This window comes from Bos taurus, chromosome 1, assembly GCF_002263795.3.
Source record: "Bos taurus isolate L1 Dominette 01449 registration number 42190680 breed Hereford chromosome 1, ARS-UCD2.0, whole genome shotgun sequence".
NCBI classification, from domain to species: Eukaryota; Metazoa; Chordata; class Mammalia; order Artiodactyla; family Bovidae; genus Bos; species Bos taurus.
Window position 1 is genome coordinate 132,638,387 of NC_037328.1, and position 22,639 is coordinate 132,661,025.

At 38.2% G+C, this 22,639-nt stretch overlaps 1 protein-coding gene across 4 annotated transcripts in view; it reads left to right on the plus strand.

The window, feature by feature from the left end:
- STAG1 (stromal antigen 1) overlaps positions 1-22,639 on the plus strand; it is a 505,017-nt gene that overhangs the window by 218,945 nt on the left and 263,433 nt on the right. For 3 of the 4 annotated variants that reach the window (XM_059889103.1, XM_059889102.1, XM_002685052.7), the window contains one exon: positions 7,630-7,726. The exons of the other annotated variant lie outside the window; for it this stretch is intronic. In XM_059889103.1, coding sequence (XP_059745086.1) covers positions 7,630-7,726 — 97 coding nt within the window. The remainder of the gene's footprint in view (positions 1-7,629; positions 7,727-22,639) is intronic. 4 annotated transcript variants of the gene reach the window in all.

Consider the following 22,639-nt stretch of genomic DNA (forward strand, 5'->3'; position numbering starts at 1 on the left):
TTTGCATTTCTAAGAGCACTTTCCTATTCTCTCATCATTACCTGTTACAGTTTCATCAATGTATTATCTTTATGAATTTTGTAAGCATACATATAATTTTCCAAATCTTCTTATTTCTTCAGAATAACTTAATATGATAATTCAGATTGGCTCCAGCTTTTTAAAATTGTATGTAGTTTTCAATAGTTGATTTTCTCTATTGAATCATACTAACAGAAAGGATTCTAGCCAAATTGCTGTGCTGTGTGCTATGCTTAGTTGCGCAGTCGTGTCCAACTCCTTGTGACCCCATGGGCTGCAGCCCACCAGGCTCCCCCGTCCATGGGATTCTCCAGGCAAAAACAGAGTGACTAGCCATTCCCCTCTCCAGGGGATCCCCCCAACCTGGGGATCGAACCTGGGTCTCCTGCATTGCAGGCTTTACCTTCTAAGCCACCAGAGAAGCCCAACAATGCTTACTGTGCACTTATTATGAAGCAGGGTTTGTGCTAAATGTTACACATACCGTTTTATTTAATCTTCACAACAACTAGGCACTACATAAGATCATCCTCATTATCCATGGCCACTGCAAGTTCTCTATCCCTCTTTAAGGATAAAGCTGCTTCACACAGAATTCTGCTCACATCCCAGTCTACCCACTTACAAGGAACAAACACTTAAGCAAAAGGAGATGATCCCCCCGCACACCCCTGACCATTGTATGAATCTTAGTTTCTCATCTGCTCCCTCTGAGTCAAAAGTTTTCTGTCCCTCACAGCTGTATTCTATCTTGCTTTGCTCTTTTGAGGATTAGCTTGGCAGTTATGCTTTGATCTTCCTGCCAATCCCAGCCACAGGATGTAACCTTCCTTACATGTCTTTTAGAGACTTACGCAAGAAGGCAATATTATATGTTTTTCAAACTTACAAAATTTCTATGAACAATTTATATCACTGAGGCATTGGAGCATGGGTTCTGTAACTGCAGCATATGGGCTTAGTTGCTCCGCAGCATATGGAATCTTTGTTCCTCTGCCTGGGATGGAATCCATGTCCCCTGCTTTGGCAGGAGAATTCTTAACCACTAGATCACTAGGGAAGCTCCAGACATTTATTTTTATGGGATGATGGAAAAGCTGGGTTTTATTCCAACCAATAGGCAATTTTTCTTTCTTTCTTTAAATATATCATACCATTATTCACTGGCTTTTATTATTTTCTTTGAGAAGTGTGCCATATATCTTATTCTTTTATCTCATGTATGTACCCTATGGATTTTTTTCCCTCTTTATTAAATGTTCCCAGCTATTCAGTTTTGATGTACCTTATGAAGTTTTTATTTTATTCTCCTCTTCACCTATCATCCAGGGCCCTGTAAATTCTGACAAGTTGTATCTTCCGTGTGCTTGTGTCCATACTTGGTAATGTCTCTAACAGTTATCAGTCTGCCAGTCTAAGAAAGGCTTATCTTTTTGGAGTTAACTGTTTAGATTCTTAGGATGAGATGATTGTATGGCATCATCAACTCAATGGACATGAAGAAGCTCTTGGAGATAGTGAAGAATAGGGAAGCCTGGTATGCTGCATTCCATGGGGTTGCAAAGATGCAGACACAACTGAGAACTACCACCACCATTGTATTTTCTTTATACTTTAAAAACAAAATCTACCAGATGCTAATGTGTTGAGAGAGAGTTGTTATATACACCAGCTTTTAATAAAGGGTCTTCCCCTTAAACATAGAAGGAAATATGATTGCTCCTCAGATCACTAAAGAAGAGAAATGTTCAGTCAGAATGGGTTAAAATCCATTCAAACAATTTAGATTTTTTTTGCCAGTGAAAATCTGTATGTTTGGGAAATTGTACTAAACCCTATGGAAAATAATAACAGAATAAAGATTTTAAAAATTGTAAAAAACAAACAAAAAAAGTGGCTGATGAAATCTAGAATTGGTGATATGTGGAGCACTGAATATCAATATCGTATGTTGCTGGAGGAAGTATAATTTAATATACCTGTTTTGGAAAATAGTATGACATTGTGTACTAAACCTCAATGTATATGTATTGTTAATAAGTCTGCTACTAGGTATGTATACAGCAGAAAAAATGTTTATGTGAGGATATGTATATAGTTGTGTTCATAATAATTTTATTTGCAATAGCCCTAAAATGGAAACAACACTCATGTACATCAATAGTAAATTGGGTTATAAGATAAAGTATGATAAGTCAATGAAACACTGTCCAGCAGTACAAACAAGGAATTACTAATAACACATAGTAACATGACGAAATCTCACTGATAAAACACTGAAATAAATCAAACACCAAACATAATAGTATTTACATGAATTTCAAAAGCATATCTATTGTTAAGGAATAATAATTATTTGCTTGCTGAATGGTTACTAACTAGAAGGGAACATGAGGCAGCCTGTTTGAGTTCTGGAAGTGTTTTTTATATATGCATTTTGGTTATGGTTATACAGGTGCATGTACATGTAAACTTTCTTCAGGGAATACCCTAAGATTTCTGCATTAATTATACAGTTGTAGCTAAGTACAGAAATTTATTTAAAACTTTTAAAAAAGTAATTTTTATCTATTTCTTGTGCTTCCCCTTCACCCCCAGCAAAACTCTTAATAGTTATGCCTGGTAGTATGCTAAGTGCAATTACATTAAATTTATCTAACAATTTGGAAAGACTTTCTTGATGCAGCATGAAGCTTATTTAATATGGAACTTATTTAAGTCATTTTCTATAACCTAAAGGTGTTTTTATAATGATCTTCATTAAAATTTATATAGTCCTTCAATTTGTTTTTAGATGATTTTGTTGTGAGCAGCATTCTCAATCCATTTATATTTCATAATATTGCTAATGTTCAAATTTGATTTTGTACATTTATCTTTTGTCAGTTGTCAAATTTTTTATTAATCTTTAAATCACATTAGTAGAGACTCAGTAGAGAAGGAGAATTGTACTTATTGTTATTTTACTAATTTTTGCATAAACTAAAATCTTTATGTGTTAAATGCTTAGGGATGCATCCTTGCCTCATTCTTCTTAGAGCTGAAAAGTGTTAAAAGTTTCCACAAGAAGTATGTTTTAGATTTGTCTTTATGTTGTTTACCAGCATATCACATAACCCCAGTTTTTCTAGACATATTTTTATTACGCATTCAGTTCAATTCAGTCGCTCGGTCGTGTCCGACTCTTTGCGACCCATGAATCGCAGCATGCCACGCCTCCCTGTCCATCACCAACTCCCGGAGTTCACTCAAGCTCACGTCCATCATGTCGGTGATGCCATCCAGCCATCTCATCCTCTGTTTTCCCCTTTTCCTCCTGCCCCCAAACCCTCCCAGATTCAGAGTCTTTTCCAGTGAGTCAACTCTTCGCATGAGGTGGCCAAAGTATTGGAGTTTCAGCTTCAGCATCAGTCCTTCCAATGAACACCCAGGACTGATCTCCTTTAGGATGGACTGATTGGATATCCTTGCAGTCCAAGGGACTCTCAAGAGTCTTCTCCAACACCACAGTTCAAAAGCATCAATTCTTCGGTGCTCAGCCTTCCTCACAGTCCAACTCTCAATCCATATATGACCACTGGAAAAACCATAGCCTTGACTAGACGAACCTTTGTTGGCAAAGTAATGTCTCTGCTTTTCAATATGCTATCTAGGTTGGTCATAATTTTCCTTCCGAGGAGTAAGTGTCCTTTAATTTCATGGCTGCAGTCACCATCTGCAGTGATTTTGGAGCCCAAATAAATAAAGTCTGACACTGTTTCTACTGTTTCCCTGTCTATTTGCCATGAAGTGATGGGACCGGATGCCATGATCTTCGTTTTCTGAATGTTGAGCTTTAAGCCAACTTTTTCACTCTCCTCTTTCACTTTCATCAAGAGGCTTTTTGGTTCCTCTTCACTTTCTGCCATAAGGGTGGTGTCATCTGCATATCTGAGGTTATTGATATTTCTCCCGGCAATCTTGATTCCAGCTTGTGCTTCTTTCAGCCCAGCATTTCTCATGATGTACTCTGCATATAAGTTAAATAAGCAGGGTGACAATGTACAGCCTTGACGTACTCCTTTTCCTATTTGGAACCAGTCTGTTGTTCCATGTCCAGTTCTAACTGTTGCTTCCTGACCTGCATACAAATTTCTCAAGAGGCAGGTCAGGTGGTCTGCTATGCCCATCTCTTTCAGAATTTTCCACAGTATATTGTGAACCACACAGTCAAAGGCTTTGGCATAGTCAATAAAGCAAAAATAGATGTTTTTCTGTAACTCTGTTGCTTTTTTGATGATCCACCGAAAGTTGGCAATTTGATCTCTGGTTCCTCTGCCTCTTTTAAAACCAGCTTGAACATCTGGAAGTTCATAGTTCATGTATCCCTGAAGCCTGGCTTGGAGAATTTTGAGCATTACTTTACTAGCATGTGAGATGAGTGCAATTGTGCAGTAGTTTGAGTATTCTTTGGTATTGCCTTTCTTTGGGATTGGAATGAAGACTGACCTTTTCCAGTCCTGTGGCCACTGCTGAGTTTTCCAAATTAGCTGGCATATTGAGTGCAGCACTTTCACAGCATCATCTTTCAGGATTTGAAATAGCTCAACTGGAATTCCATCACCTCCACTAGCTTTGTTCGTAGAGATGCTTCCTAAGACCCACTTGACTTCACATTCCAGGATGTCAGGCTCTAGGTGAGTGATCATACCATCGTGATTATCTGGGTCGTGAAGATCTTTTTTGTACAGTTCTTCTGTGTATTCTTGCTACCTGTTCTTAATATTTGCTGCTTCTGTTAAGCCCATACCATTTCTGTCCTTTATTGAGCCCATCTTTGCATGAAATGTTCCCTTGGTATCTCTAATTTTCTTGAAGAGATCTCTGGTCTTTCCCATTCTATTGTTTTCCTCTATTTCTTTGCATTGAGTGCTGAGGAAGGCTTTCTTATCTCTCCTTGCTAGTCTTTGGAACTCTGCATTCAGATGCGTATATCTATCTTTCCTTTTCTCCTTTGCTTTTCACGTCTCTTCTTTTCACAGCTATTTGTAAGGCCTCCCTAGACAGCCATTTTGCTTTTTTTCATTTCTTTTCTATGGGGATGGTCTTGATCCCTGTCTCCTGTACAGTGTCACAAACCTTCATCCATAGTTCATCAGGCCGTCTGTCTATCAGATCTAGTCCCTTAAATTTATTTCTCACTTCCACTGTATAATCATAAGGGATTTGATTTAGGTCATACCTGAACGGTTTAGTGGTTTTTCCTACTTTCTTCAATTTAAGTCTGAATTTGGCAATAAGGAGCTCATGATCTGAGCCACAGTCAGCTCCTGTGGCTGTATAGAGCTTCTGTATCTTTGGCTGCAAAGAATATAATCAGTCTGATTTTGGTGTTGACCATCTGGTGATGTCCACGTGTAGGGTCTTCTCTTGTGTCGTTGGAAGAGGGTGTTTGCTATGACCAGTGCGTTCTCTTGGCAAAACTCTATTAGTCTTTGCCCTGCTTCATTCCGCATTCCAAGGCCAAATTTGCCTGTTACTCCAGGTGTTTCTTGACTTCCTACTTCTACATTCCAGTCCCCTGTAATGAAAAGGACATCTTTTTTGGGTGTTAGATCTAAAAGGTCTTGTAGGTCTTCATAGAACTTTTCAACTTCAGCTTCTTCAGCCTTACTGGTTGGGGCATAGACTTGGATTACTGTGATATTGAATGGTTTGCCTTGGAAACGAACACAGATCATTCTGTCATTTTTGAGATTGAATCCAAGTACTGCATTTCGGACTCTTTTGTTAACCATGGTGGCTACTCCATTTCTTCTGAGGGATTCCTGCCCGCAGTAGTAGATATAATGGTCATCTGAGTTAAATTCACCATTCCAGTCCATTTTAGTTCGCTGATTGCTAGAATGTCAACGTTCACTCTTGCCATCTCCTGTTTGACCACTTCCAATTTGCCTGATTCAGGGACCTGACATTCCAGATTCCTATGCATTATTGCTCTTTACAGCATCGGACCTTGCTTCTATCACCAGTCACATCCACAGCTGGGTATTGTCTTTGCTTTGGCTCCATCCCTTCATTCTTTCTGGAGTTATTTCTCCACTGATCTGCAGTAGCATATTGGGCACCTACCGACCTGGGGAGTTCCTCTTTCAGTATCCTATCATTTTGCCTTTTCATACTGTTCATGCGGTTCTCAAGGCAACAGTACTGAAGTGGTTTGCCATTCCCTTCTCCAGTGGACCATATTCTGTCAGACCTCTCCACCATGACCCACCGGTCCTGGGTGGCCCCACAGGGCATGGCTTAGTGTCATTGACTTAGACAAGGCTGTGGTTCTAGTGTGATTAGATTGACTAGTTTTCTGTGAGTATGGTTTCATTGTGTCTGCCCTCTGATGCCCTCTTGCAACACCTACCGTTTTACTTGGGTTTCTCTTACCTTGGACGTGGGGTATCTCTGCATCGCTGCTGCAGCAAAGCGCAGCTGCTGCTCCTTACCTTGGACGAGGGATATATGCTCTTTGGTGCCTCTCCTGACCTTGAACGTGGAGTAGCTCCTCTAGGCCCTCCTGCGCCAGTGCAGCCATTGCTCCTTGGGCGTGGGGTAGCTCCTCCCGGCCACCGCCCCTAGCCTCGAGTTGGGTAGCTCCTCCAGGGCGCCGCCCCTGACCTCCGACGTGGGGTAGCCCCTCTAGGCTGCTGCTGTGCTGCCACAGCCTGGAACTCTTGGCCGCCCCCCCTGACCTGGGACGCTGGGTAGCTCCTCTCGGCAGTTCCTGTGCCATCGCAGCCTGGCAATCTTAGCTGCTGCCCCTGACCTCGGACGTGGGATAGCTCCTCTTGGCCACCGCCCCTTGGGCATAGGGTCCTCCCGGCTTCTGCCCCTGACCTCGGATGTCGGGTAGCTCCTCTCGGCAGTTCCTGTGCCATCGCAGCCTGGCACTCTTAGCTGCTGCCCCTGACCTCGGACGTGGGATAGCTCCTCTTGGCCTCTGCCCCTTGGGCATGGGGTCCTCCTGGCTTCTGCCCCTGACCTCGGACGTCGGGTAGCTCCTCTCGGCCGTGTTTGTGCGCTCTTGGAGCCACCGGCAACTTCCCTGGTGGCTCAGACGATAAAGCATCTGTGTACAATGCAGGAGACCCGGCTTCGATCCCTGGGTCGGGAAGATCCTCTGAAGAAGGAAATGGCAATCCACTCCAGTATTATTGCCTGGAAAATCCCATAGAGGAGCCTGGTAGGCTACAGTCCATGGGTTGCAAAGAGTCAGACACGACTGAGCAACTTCACTTACTTATATGAGGTTTATTAAGCATGGCTCCAGGATTTTTATCAGATACCTTTTGAGATCTGGTATTATAATCATTTAGTTTTCTTCTTTACATTGTTGATTAATTGAATTGAATTCCTAATGTTGAATCATCCTTGTGTTCCTGGGGGAAAATGTATTTTATTATATATGGTCTTAATTTTGTATTATATATATAATTTAATATATGTTATACATGTGATTTAATTAAGTAGTTTTCGTGTTTAAATAGCTGCACATAGAAAACCAATAATTTATTGAAAATTCATTTGCTGTAATATCAATTAAAATTTTTTTCTTTCTTTTTCCCCCCCCCACAGTCTGTGGTCGATGACTGGATTGAATCATATAAACAAGACAGGGACATTGCACTTCTGGATTTAATCAACTTTTTTATCCAGTGTTCAGGATGTCGAGGTACAGAATGTTGGAATAAATGATGTACACTGAGACTTTGTCAGTCCAGAAGTTTCAAATTTACTTTACCTTGTGTTAATCATTTTATAATTCATTCTGGAATTCATTGCTAGTCTTTTGTCGTTAACTTATTTTATTTAAAAATATTTCTCATTTTCTTAGTTTAATTTTACTCATAACAGATTTCTGAAATTTTAATGTTTTGAAGGAAATCTGAAATTGAGGAGTTTGTGATTTGACTTTTTAGATCACAAGATTTTATAGTTAATGTTTACTGGTATTATTTGTATATATGCTGTATGTTGTGAACTGTGCCAGTTGCTAACATTCATTATTTTGAATCCTTATCTTGTAGACAAAGTTCTTGAAGCATAAATGTTTGAAGGTAACATAAATATGAAAATCAGGTTTAAGTTTACAATCATTTGGAATCCATAGACAGTTTATTAAAAAGTGAAAATTTTTTTATCGTATTAGTTGGTAACTGATAGAGATCTTTTTTCTGTAGAATAAATATTAACAGGTTAAATTGTACCGTATGGGATAAATCAGTTGGTAGACACCTTTCTTTGCTTATCAGTGCAGAAAGGTGATCTTCTATTGAGGTCACTGATCAAATTGATTTCTTGAAGGCTTTCTTATTTCTGATGAAGTTATCACTCAGCATATTAACATAAGAATTTTATCGAATATTTACCAAGTACCTAGGTTATTGTTCCTATGTATTTATGTATGTACGTATGTATGTGTATATATATATATATATATATTATCAAGACAGTCTCTGCCCCAGTAACTATTAGAATACGTTTAATTTTTATTTATTTTTTTAAATAATTTCTGCTTTAATTTTTTTTAATGTCCTTTCTAATTTGAGTTTATTTGCTATTTATTCATTTCACCATGCCATGCAGCATGCAACATCTTAATTCTTACGCTGGAAATCCAGTCTGTTGCCTACTGCAGTGGAAGTGTGAAGTCTTTTTATCCGGATGACCAAGAAAGTCCCTGTTGAGTTTTTAGTTTATTTTTTTTTCTACTGTTGAGTTTTTAAAGAAGGATGTTTTGCAAAGAAAAGGAGGGAAATATACCAGTAATTCACTGAACTGCTCATTACCAGAAGACTAATAAAGTTGGTTACAATTTAATGACTGTTTGAGCTTGGCAGTGTATGTGCCAAGCTGTGTGCTTTACATACATTAGCTCATTTGATATTGGTTTGACACTTCTATCAGTCAGATATGATTTTTATTCTGTCGTTCAAGAAACTAAGGATTCAGGGCTTAGGTTAGTTTTTGGACATCATCCAGTTTTTAAGTGCTGAATTTACGATTTAGATTCAGGCTTGTCGCTATCTGGAGTCTCCGTGTCTAACCACAAGGTGTAGTGTAGGAATAACAAGGAGGAGCTTCTGACTGAACCTAGGTTGTGTGTTTCTGTGTGTGTGAATATGGGGATATTTGTAAGAAAGTGCATCTCAAAGGAACAGACTTGATACTGGAACTGAGGTGTTGCATAAGAGTAAATTAAGGTGGAAGAGAAAGGTCCAAGTTGACAGTTGGTATAAAAATTCCAGAAGAAGAGAAAGTACAGCACACTCTAGTGCGTAAAGAGAGTTTGTGGCAGCAACCTGGAGCATAGAGTTAGATGAAGATTGGCAAGAGATTAGTTTATTTGAAGGAAAGTGAGTTTGTTAATTTTACAGTCTTAAACTGGGAAAGGTAAGTACTGAGTGAAGTGCTTTACATATGTGGTCTTATCTAATCTATGTAAGTGTCCTGTTAGAATGAGTTTTGGTTTTAAAACGAATGGTAGTCTTAAAATTTTTTGCTTTTGTAAATTGTTCGTATGGTTCCAAAAAAAAAAAAAAAAAAACCATAATAAGAGAAATGTAAATCAAAAAGCCTTTATACTTCTTGCCTTCCCATCTATCTCCACAGAGTTACTTCTTAACTCCTTTGTTGTATATCCATCTGTCTGTCTGTATGAGTAGGAAATGTATGCTCTTTTCTTCCTCATCCCTCTCACACAAAAGATAATGGTGTATAGAGAACTTTCTTGGTTTCCTGCCTTCCCTCCCTTCCCTCACATTTCTCCCCTTCCTCCCTTTCCCTTCCTTTTCTTCTCTTTATTCCCTCCTCTCCATTTCCTCCCTTCCCTCTCCCTCTTTTCCAGCATCAAAGCATTCCTTTTTATGTATGTACAACAATTTATTTAACTAGTTGTCTGTTAACAGCGCATTGACTACTATCTGTTGTCTTTTATTCTTACAATGAGTAATTTCGTGTGTACCTCATTTGTTCTTTTTTTTTTTAATTTTTTATTTATTTTAATTGAAGGCTAATTACTTTACGATATTGTATTGGTTTTGCCATACATCAACATGAATCCGCCAGGGGTGTACATGTGTTCCCCATCCTGAACCCCCCTCCCACCTCCCTCCCCATACCATCCCTCTGGGTCATCCCAGGGCACCAGCCCCAAGCATCCTGTATCCTGCATTGAACCTGGACTGGCGATTCGTTTCTTATATGATATTATACATGTTTCAATGCCATTCTCCCAAATCATCCCCCCCCTCCCCAACCTCTCCCACAGAGTCCAAAACACTGTTCTAATACCTCATTTGTTCTTTGTGGCAGAATGAATATCTGTAGGTTATTATATTTTCATTTATATTAGATACTGCCAAATTTCCTGTTTTGGAAATTATGTCTATTTTACTCCTATCAGTAATATATGAAAATATCTTTTTTTATTTGGTCTTTTCAACAAAGTGTTTTTATCAAAATTTTTTATTGGTTTTATGAATGATTTAAAAATACATCATATGATTTTTTTTTTAATTGAGGTGAAATACACTTAAACAGTTAACCATTTTAAAGTGGGTGGTTTAGTAGTTTTTAGCACATTAATAGTGTTCTACAACCACCTCTTTCTGGTATCAAAACTTTTTTGTTATCACCCCAGAAAAATACTTATACTAGTCACTCCACATTAAAGCCTCTCCCCTGCAGTCCTTGGCTACCTCTAATCTGCTTTCTGCTCCTATGTTCTAGTCATTTTATGTAAAAGGAGATTGTACAGTATGTGACGTTTTGTATCTGATCTCTTTAATTTAGCATATCTTTGAGATTTCTCTGAGTAGTAGCATATATTGATAAAATTCATTTCATTGTATGTATATATTACAGTTTATCCATTCATCCATTGATGGACACTTGGACTTGCACTTTTTGGTTGTTGTGAATATTGTTACTATGAATATTTATGGTTAGGTATCTCTTTGAGTACTTATTTTTTAATTCTTTGGTGTAAATACCTAGGAGTGAAATTGCTGGATCATATGGTAATTCTATTTTAAGTTTTTGAGGAACTGCCAAACTGTTTTCACAGCAGCTGCACCATTTTAAATTCCAGAAATACATGAAGACTCTTATTTCTCCACATCCTCTAGAACACTTTTACTTTCCAGTTTTAAAATTTTAATGTCCTAGTGGGTATGAAGTGGTATTTTTTTTTTTATGGTTTTGATTTGCATTTTCTTTATTACCAGTGACTTGGGCAACTTTTTGTGTTTTTGGCAATTTGTATGTCTTTTTTGAAGAAATGTGTACTTGAGTCCTGTGCTTATTTTGAAATTAGATGGGTTTTATTTTTGCTGTGAGTTATTGTATTAGATTTCTTTGTTTATTCTTGATAGTAAATCTTTTATCAGATACATAATATGGAACTGTGTATAACTTGCAACTACTCCCACACTGTAGGTTGTCTTTTCCCTTTATTAAAGATGTCCTTTGATGGACAAAAGTTTTAAATATTTGTGAAGTCCAACTTTTTTTTTCATTTCTTTTGCTCACGCTTGTGGTATCAAATCTTTGAATCCATTGCCAGTTCTAAGTGCATGAAGATTTACCTCCATATTTTCTTCTAATAGTTTTATAGTTTTAAATCTTATATGTAGGTCATTGATCCATGGTTAAGTTTTGTATTTGGATGATTTTAATTTGTATTTCTCTTACATGTGTGGCTTGAGAGCCATTTTTCTTGTTTTTTCCATTTTCTGTTCATATCTCTTGCTACTTTTCCTTTTAGCTGTCTTCGTAGTTCCTGAAAAAGCATTTGACAAAACAGATTTTAAAACATTTTAGTATATCAGACTGAGATGCATATTTTCTTAACATGTTTAAAAGAGAAAGCTCATTGTCTCTCATATTAGTGCAGTATAATAAAAATCTAAAATAGATTCAAGTACCTGTGAACGTGTAGTAAGCAGATACTACTAGCACATATGAAAGAAAGACAGCTGCAAGATAAAACTATACAATATACCATTTTTCATCTATCAGATTGAAAAAATTATAAGTTATAATCTCTGTTCTTTAGGCTGTGAGGAAACAGACACTCTTAAATTATTTGTTGGAATAAAAGTGGATACATATCTCATAGATATAAATTTGACATTATCTACCAAAACTCCTTCATAGCTCAGTTGGTAAAGAATCTGCCTGCAATGCAGGAGACCCTGGTTTGATTCCTGGTTCGGGAAGATCTGCTGGAGAAGGCATAGGCTACCCACTCCAGTATTTTTGGGCTTCCTTTGTGCCTCAGCTGATAAAAAATGCGCTTGCAATGTGGGATACCTGGGTTCAATCCCTCGGTGGTAAGAACCCCTGGAGAAGGGAAAGGCCACCCGCTCCAGTATTCTGGTGTATACAATCCATGGGGTTGCAAAGAATCGGACACGACTGAGCAACTTTCACTTTCACCAAAACTCCATATGTTCTTACCTTTTGACCTAGCCATACTGCTTCTGGAATTTTGCCATGAAGATATATTTCCATTTTACAAAAATAAATGCACAAGGTTATTCAGTAACATATTATTTGTAGTAGTGAAATATTGGAAACAACCTAAATGCCAATGTATAGGACAGTGATTGAATAAACTGTGGCAAAACTTGTTCAGTGGAGGTTTTGGGCATGGCAAAAAATTATGAGGAAAAACTGTGTGGGCTAATGCAGGGAGATTTTCAGGATACATTTTTTTTTTTTAAGTGCAAAAGAGTGTGTAAAAGTATTCAACGTTTTTTAGAGGAAAGAAGGGAAATAATAGAATATACACATGTATCTGGTCTCTTGACCATAAAGAAACAAAGGGAAGATAAGACGCAGAATAATGATTGCCTACCTGTAGGGTATAGTGAAAGTGAAGTCACTCAGTCATGTCCAACTCTTTGTGACCCCATGGACTGTAGCCTACCAGGCTCCTCCGTCCATGGGATTTTCCAGGCAAGAATACTGGAGTGGGTTGCCATTTCCTTCTCCAGGAGATCTTCCATACCCAGGGATTGAACCTGGGTCTCCTGCATTGTAGGCAGACATTTTACTGTCTGAGCCACCAGGGAAGTCCCCTGTAGGCTATGTGTGTATGTAAATGGAGTGGAAAACTTACAGGGAATTGGGGTGGAGGGATGATACTGGAATATACTTTTTGAACAGTCTTGACTTTGGGAGTTATCTTCATGTATCATATACTCAGAAAAAAAAGAAAAATCAGTGAAGATGGACAGAAAATCCAAGACTTGGATGCACTCAGAATAGATGAGTCATGCATAAATAACACATGCTGAAGAGTATAAAAAGTACAAACTAAAATTTGAACTCAGTGCTTATACTCCAAACCTAGTGGGGGAAAGTGGAAAACATATTATTTCCCTCCTCACATTGTCTTCTTACAAGATATATATTATGAGTAAAATGGTGCTTTACCTGTACAAACTTAATAGACACCACCTTAAACAAATTATGAAAGCAAACAGTGCAAACAGTTATTAAACCAATTGATAGCATGTGCTTCATGGTAGGCACTTATAAGAACTCAACCTCATTTTCGTATTATTCTAGCCTATAGTACAGAGTCTGAAACTACTCATGAGAAAACAGTGGGCAAGCTCAAGTTGAGGTATATTTTTTCATAATAACTATCCTGTGCTCTGTAAGAGTGTCCCTGTCATGAACTGTTCCAGAACTTAATGCAATACACGATCTTAGATTTTTCTTTGACATAACATTATTGAGACAAATAGTAAATTCCAAAATCAGTTCTGTGAATTAGAACATATATATTATATTGTTAATTTCATCATTCTGATCATTATTCTGTAGTTGTATTAGATTTTTTTTGCTTTGAGGAAATATATACAGAAGTATTGATGAATAAAGGGATATGTGAAGAGGGAAAGGATAAAAAATGTAAAATGTTTATATCTGAGAATTTGGTGATGGATATTCAGAATCCCATGTACTTTTCTTACAACTTTTTTGTAAATTCTGGAAAGTGAAAAATGGAAGGATGAAAAATCCTTTTAACCCCAAAGCCAACATCATGCTCAAGGGAATCTAGTAGAATAATTTTCACTGAAGTCAAACAAGACAGAGATGCCCATTTTCACAACTGCCAGTTAATATTATCCATATAAGCCAGCATGTTTGTGGTGAAGCCAGTAAAGTGAAGTATGTATGATCACTATTTGAGAGTAATATTGAAAGTTGAGAAATTTCAAGAGGTTCAGTTTGCAAAACTAGTAAAAACAATATAATAATTCTGAAAGAGATCAAAATGGCAGAGTATGAGGATGCTGAGCTCCCTTCTCCCTGATGGACATCTCAGAAATACAGTACATGTGTGGCTACTGTTACTGAAACAAACTGTACACTGATAGAACAGCCTTTCTGTAACCAAGACTGCAAAGAAAGATTCACACAGAGTTGAGTAGGAAGAGAAGAGAAATGATCAGTTCTGGACTTGCACCCCTAGCAAGGAGAGCATATCACAAGCTCAAGGATCCTTCCTAGGGTGTGAGACATTTGAGCTACATATTTGGCAACCCAGATTTGGGATTACCAGGAATATGAGTCCCCTTAGCTGGTTTGAAATCCACTAAGACTTACTGTATGGCTATACAAAACCAAAATTCCACTTGTGATGGTTGCATGCAAACACTTGTTTCCCCTCGGGAACAAGGTGGAGGAAGCAGATTTAAAATGACCTGAGACTCTGACTGATTTCCTGCAGCTGTCCCATCGCACACTCTAGCTTGCACTGGGTACTTGCTCTGGCCCCCCTTCCTCTCACACTGTACTCTCCTAGGATGAAGGCTGCCATTGCCAAGTAGGGTAAGGACTTGGAGATTTGGAGCTAGCTCAGACTCAGTCTTATGTTGGAACAGAGCAAGGGCAGTCCAAGACTGGACGGCTTCACAGGAGAATTCTACCAAACATATTAAGAATATCTACTACCTGTCCTTCTCAAACTTTTACAAAAAGTTGAAGAGGAGGAAACATTCCTAAGTTCATTCTGTAAGGCTACTAATGCACAGACTGCCCCCACCCCAAATACAAGCCAATATCTCTGATGAATATAAGTACAGAAATCTCAAGAAGGTATTAGAAAACCAAATTCAGCAATCATCAAAAGGATCATACACCGAGATCAGAATTCAGCAATCATCAAAAGGATCATACACCAAGATCAGAATTCAGCAATCAGAACGATCATACACCATGATCAAAATTCAGCAATCAGAAGGATCATACACCATGATTAAATTGGTTTTATACAGGATGCAGGGATGGTTCAGCATTCATAAATCAATGCACCACATTCATGAAAAGAATAAAATTACACAATCATTTCAGTAGACAGAATTCAGTATTCATTCATTCATGATAAAAACTCTCATCAAACAAAAGTCACTTAGTCATGTCTGACTCTGCGACCCCATGGACTATGGAATTCTCTAGGCTAGAATGCTGGAGTGGGTAGCCTTTCCTTCTGCAGGGGATCTTCCCAACCCAGGGATTGAACCCAGGTCTCCATATTGCAGGCAGATTCTTTACCAGCTGAGTTATCAGGGAAACATCAAACTTGGTATGGAGGATATATGGCAGTATAAAAAGGCGTAAGTATGACAGACACATAGCTTTTAGGTTAGTGCAAAAGTAATAGCAGTTTCAGAGCCTGAATTTTAAATCATTATAACGAGGCACAACCACATCTTTATTAAACACAAGAGGAACCGTTATAGTCAACACATTTTTTACCTGTGAAAAATAAGTTTATTCCTGTAGCATAAATATCCGTGCTTTGGGATTTGGTGAGCTCTTGGAAAGCATTTTCTGTGTCCTGCTGGTTATGGAAACATTTTCCTTGCAAAAAGTTGCCAAGATGCTTGAAGAAGAGGTAGTTGGTACCGGTGAGAGGTCAGGTGAATATGGCTGATGGGGCAAAACTTTGTAGCCCAGTTTATTCAACTTTTGAAATGTTGGTTGTGTGACCTGTGGTCAAGCATTGTTGTGGAGAAAAATTGGGCTCTTTCTGTTGACCAGTGCTGGCTTCAGGCATTCCAGTTTTTGGTGCATCTCCATCAATTTTGTGTACATGAGTAAAAAAGTCTTATATTTGTGTTTCCAAAATTTTTATTTCTGAACTTTAGGTATTAAATCATTATAAGTAGAGTCTTCATTTTTTCTAAAGTACTTTTTTTTTAATAGGTTGAGGTTTAACAAAAAAATTAAGTGAAAATTATACAGTTCCCATATACCCTCTTCTCCCCTCAGTTTCACCTGTTAACATCTTGTACATTTGTTAAAATTGATGGAAAAGTATTGATATTATTAACTAAAGTCCTTAGTTGACATTAGGGTTTGTCCACTGAAAAAAATGCACAACCTAAAAGTTGAGAATTATGTTTTATTTTGTGGGCTTGCTGAGGACCTAACCCTAAAACATAGCCTATGAGATAGCTCAAAGGGACTACTCCAAAGAGGTAAGGGAGGAACCAGGATATATAGGAGTTTTGGCACCAAAACCCAAATATTAGTATTTTATTTTGTCTTGTTTTTTAATTGGAGGATAATTGTTTACAGTATTGTGTTGGTTTCTGCTGTACAAAAACTCATATCAGCCATAATTATATATAACCCCTCCATCTGGACCTCCCTCCCACCCCACTGCATCCCACCCCTCTAGGTCATAACAGAACCCTGGCTGGCGTCCATGTGTTATATAACAGCTTCCCACTAGGTATCTGTTTTAAACACAGTAGTGTGTATATGTCAGTGCTACTCTTGTCAGTTCATCCCACCCTCTCCTTCTACCACAAGTTCATTCTCTACATCTGTGTTTCTATTCCTGCTCTGCAAATAGGTTCATCAGTACTGTTTTATCTTGATTCCATATATGTACATTAATATATGGTATTTTTCTTTTTCTGACTTACTTCACTTTGTATAACAGGCTTTAGTTTCATCCACCTCTGTTCATCTGACTCACGTTTGTTTGTTTATGGCTGAGTAATATTCCATTGCATATACATGCCCACACCTTCTTTATTGTTCATATGTTGATGGACAGCTAGGTGGTTCCCATGTCCTGGCTAGTTAACATAGTCCTGCAATGAACATTGGGGTACATGTGTAAAAATTATGGTTCTCCCAGGTCTGTGCCGAAAATGAGATTGCTGAGTCAGAGAGTGGTTTTAGTTCTAGTTTTTAAGGACTCTGCATACTGTTCTCCATAGTCACGGTATCAGTTTACATTGCCACCAACCGTGTAAGAAGGTTCCCTTTTCTCCCCATCCTCTGCAGCATTTATTGTTTGTAGACTTTTTAATGATGGCCATTCTGACTGGTGTGAGGTGGTACCTCACTGTAGTTTTGATTTGCATCTCTCTAATAATGAACAGTACTGGGCTTTTCATGTGTTTATTGGCCATCTGTATGTCTTTGAAGAAATATCTGGTTAGGTCTTCTGCCCTTTATGGGATTGGGTTTTGTTTCTCTGATAATTAGCTGCATGAGTTGCTTGTTTATTTCTGAACTTCTTTGTTGCTTCACTTGCGGTTATTTTCTCCCATTCTTAAGGTTGTCTTTTCACCTTGCTTATACTTGCCTTTGCTGTGCAAAAGCGTTTAAGTTCAGTTAGATCCCGTTTGTTTATTTTTTTTATTCCCATTACTCTAGGAGGTGGGTCAAACAGAGTCTTGCTGTGATTTATGTCAAAGAGGGTTCTGCCTATGTTTTATAATTTACGGTTTCTGAACTTACTATGTCAGTCTTTAATCCATTTTGAGTTTATTTTTGTGTATGGTGTTGTTAAGTGTTATAATTTCATTCTTTCACTCATAGCTGTCCAGTTTTCCCAGCACCACTTATAGAAGGACTATCTTTTCTCTATTGTATATTCTTCCCTCCTTTGTCAAGGATAAGGTGCCCATCAGTGTGTGAGTTAATCTCTGGACTTCCTTGTTCCATTGATCTATATATATATGTTTTTTTTGCCAGTACCACACTGTCTTGATTACTATTCCTTGGTACTATAGTCTGAAGTCAGGAAGGTTGATTCCTCCAGCTCCATTTTCTTTCTCAAGATTCCTTTGACTATTTGTATTCTTTGGTGTTTCCATACAAACTGTGATATTTTTTCTTCTAGTTCAGTGGAAAATGCCATTGGTAATGTGATAGGGAATGGATTGAATCTGTAGATTGCTTTGGGTAGTATAGCATTCCCATCCAAAAACATGGTATATCTCTCCATCTGTTTGTGTGATCTTTGATTTCTTTCATCAGTGTTTTTAAGTTTTCTGTATACAGGCCTTTTGTCTCTGTAGGTAGGTTTATTTGTATATATTTTATTCTTTTTCTTGCAGTGATGAGTAAGATTGTTTTCTTAATTTCTCTTTCTCATTTTTCATTATAAGTTTACAGGATTGGAAGAGATTTCTTTTTAATTTTGTATCCTGTGACTACTGAATTCACTGATTAGCTCTAGTTTTCTTAATTTCTCTTTCTCATTTTTCATTATAAGTTTACAGGATTGGAAGAGATTTCTTTTTAATTTTGTATCCTGTGACTACTGAATTCACTGATTAGCTCTAGTAATTTTCTGATGGCATCTTTAGGGTTTTCAAAAGTTATGACCAACCTAGATAGCATATTCAAAAACAGAGACATTACTTTGCCAACAAAGGTTCGTCTAGTCAAGGCTATGGTTTTTCCTGTGGTCATGTATGGATGTGAAAGTTGGACTGTGAAGAAGGCTGAGCACCGAAGAATTGATGCTTTTGAACTGTGGTGTTGGAGAAGACTCTTGAGAGTCCCTTGGACTGCAAGGAGATCCAACCAGTCCATTCTGAAGGAGATCAGTCCTGGGATTTCTTTGGAAGGAATGATGCTAAAGCTGAAACTCCAATACTTTGGCCACCTCATGCGAAGAGTTGACTCATTGGAAAAGACTCTGAATCTGGGAGGTATTGGGGGCAAGAGGAGAAGGGGACGACAGAGGATGAGATGGCTGAATGGCATCACTGACTCGATGGACTTGAGTCTGAGTGAACTCCGGGAGTTGGTGAGGGACAGGGAGGCCTGGCGTGCTGCGATTCATGGGGTTGCAAAGAGTCGGACACGACTGAGCAACTGATCTGATCTCATGTATATAGTATTATGTCATCTGCAAAGAGAGACAGTTTTACTTCTTTTCCAATCTGGATTTTTTTGTTTCTTTCTTATTCTTATCTGATTGCCTTGGTACTTATCTGATTACCAGAACTTCCCAAAACTATATTGAATAGTAGTGGTGAGAGTGTGTTCCCTTGTCCTGTTGCCAATCTTACAGGAAATGTTTTCCGTTTTTCACCATTGAGAATAATGTTTGTTGTGGGTTTGTCATATATGGTCTTTATTATGTTGAGGTAGGTTCCCTATATGCGCAATTTCTGGAAAGTTTTTCTCATAAATTAGTATTTTGTTTTGTCAGAAGCTTTTTCTGCATATTGAGATGATCATATGGTTTTTATTGTTCAGTGTATTTATATGGTATATCACATTGATTGATTTGTGTCTATTGAAAAATCCTTTCATACCTGGGATAAACCCAACTTGATCATAGTATATGATCCTTTCAATGTGTTGTTGGATTCTGTTTGTTAGTATTTTGTTGAGGATATTTGCATGTATGTTCATCAGGAATATTGGCCTGTAATTTTCTTTTTTTGTGATGTCATTGTCCGGTTTTGGTATCAGGGTGATGGTGGGCTTGTAAAATGAGTTTGGAAGTGTTCCTCCGTCTCAGTTTTTGGAAGAGTTTGATCAGGATGGTTAGCTCTTCTCTAACCATTTGATAGAATTCTCCTGCCATCTGGCCCTCGGCTTTTATTTTTTGGAATATTTTTGATCACAGTTTTCATTTCTGTATTTGTGATTGATCTGTTCATATTTTCTATTTCTTCCTGGTTCAGTCTTGGAAGGTTATACTTTTCTAACAGTTTGCCCATTTCTTGTAGATTGTCATTTTATTTGCATATAGATGCTTACAGTAGTCTCTATGATCCTTTGTTTTTCTGTATTGTGTATTATTAGTTCTCTTTTTTTCATTGCTAATTTTATAGATTTGAGTCTTCTCCTGTTTTTCTTGATAAGTCTAGCTAATGGTTTATGAATTTCATTTATCTTCTCAAAGAACCAGCTTTTAGTTTTATTGATCTTTGCTGTTGTTTTCTTCACTTCTTTCTGCTGTAATTTTCATGATTCTGTTCTTTCTACTGACTTTGGGGGTTTTTGGTTCTTTTTTATTTCCTTTAGTTGTTAACCTTATTGGCATCCCTTTGTATGTTATCTGTTGCTTTTCCCTTGCTGCTTTCAATAATTTTTCTTTGTGTTAATTTTTGTTAGTGTGATTGATATGTGTTTTGTTGTATTCCCTTGTAGCTCAACTGTTAAAGAATCCGCCTGCAATGTGGGGGACCTGGGTTTGATCCCTGAGTTGGGAACATCCCCTGGAGAAGGGAAAGGCTACCCACTCCAGTATTCTGGCCTGGAGAATTCCAAGGACTATTCAGTACATGGGGTCACAAAGAGTCAGACATGAATGAGCGACTTTGACTTCACTTCACTTGTTTTATTTCTCATTTGGTTTATCCTGTTTGAGACTCTCTGAGTATCCTGTACTTGGGTGGCTATTTCCTATGTCAGGTAAGTTTCCAATTATAATCTCCTCAAATATTCTCTCATATCCTTTCTTTTTTTCTTCTTCTTCTGAGGCCCCTGTAATTTATATGCTTATGTATTTAATGTTGTCCCAGAGGTCTCTGTAACTGTCCTCATTTCTTTTCATTCTTTTTTCTTTATTCTGCTATGCTTCAGTTATTTCCACCATTCTATCTTGGAGCTTAGTTACTTGTTCTTCTGCCTCAGTTATTTTGCTATTAGTTCCCTCTAGTGTAGTAGTTATTTCAGTTTTTGAGTCATTCATTGATGATTGTCTGTTCTTTAGTACTTCTAAGTTCTTGTTAAACATTTCTTGTATCTTCTCTATCAGCTCTCCATTCTATTATCAGTGCCTTCCTTCTGTTTCCCAGATTTTAGATCATCTTTACTGTCATTACTCTGAATTTCTCTCAGATAGACTGCCTCTTTCCTCTTCATTTTTTTTTTTTTTTGGTCTTGTTGGTTTTTGCCTTTCTCCTTCATCTTCTGCATATTTCTCTGTCTTCTCATTTTGTTTAACTTACTGAATTTAGGGTCCCCTTTCCACAAACTTCAGGGTCATAGTTCATCTTAAACTTCTAGCATCTTGGTTCGGTGGGTTGGGTTTGGACCAGTGCCTTGTGTAGTCTTCCTAGTGAGGGGTCTGGTGCCTGTGTTCTGTTGGGTGGATCTAGGTCTTCTCTTTCTGATGGGCAGTGTTGCCTCCACTGTGTGTTTCGGGGAGTCTCTGAGTTTAGTATGGGTTTACACAGTCTGGCTGCTAATGGGTGGGGTTCTGTTCCAATTTTGCTAGTTGTTTGGCATGAGACATCCAGCACTGGAGCTTGCTGGCTGTTCAGTGGAACCAGGTTTTAGTGTTGTCAGGTAAAATGATGCACAGTGTGAGAGTTCCAAATTAAAGTTTATTTGGGGCAAAATGAGTATAGCGGCCTGGGAGATAACACCTCAGACAGCTCTGATAGACTGCTCCAAAGAGGCTGTGGGGAAAGGTCAATATATAAGATTTTGGTGAAGGGAAGTTAAGTGCAATCAAGTGCCTACTTTACAAAAGGTTTTCTGCTAGTCACAAAGAGCTGATGTCATCATGAAGGGATTTAGTGATTTTCTAGATGTGAAAAGATGCAAGCATTGGAATCTTGAAGTAGTTCCTGAAAATATCTAACTATCTGAAGACCTGTTCCACCTGTTTCCCTGAAGCAGAGTGCCTCATTCTTCGCCCTGAATTCTTCATTCTTCATCACCATTCTTCAATACCCTCAGGAGGTATTGAAGGTCAGTAGCTGCAACAGCACAGACGGGCTTCAGTCTCCATGAAGCAGATGACAAAAACCCTTGTTGTTCACTTGCTGCCAAATGCTTTTAGGAAGTACCAATTTGTAGTTGACAGGCAAGTGCTGGTGGGGTAGTTGACAGTGTTGAGATGGAGGCCTTTTGGAGAGCTCTTGAAGCCATTTACCTTGGATTGGGACTTGAACCCATGTGCTGGAACTTGAATGCTGCCAAAACCCATCTTAGGACTTGAACCCACATGGTTGGACTGGATCCTGGCCCAAACCCTATTTGGGACTTAACCCATAAGACTGGAAATCTAACCCACCCCAAATCCATGGTACTTGGGTTTCAGGACCTAATGAAGCTCAGGTTCTTGATGTCTTATCTTTGAAAGAATTCAGTGAGACAAACTGATGGGTAAAAAAGTGGGTTTATTCAGATTCAGAGAGAAACATACTTCACAGATAGAGCGTGTGCCATTCCAGAGGGCGAGTGCAGCTACAAAATGTGGCCTCGTTAGTTATTATAGACTGGGTAATTTAATATGCTAATTACTGGGAGGATTATTCCAACTATATTGGGGAAGGGGTGGAGA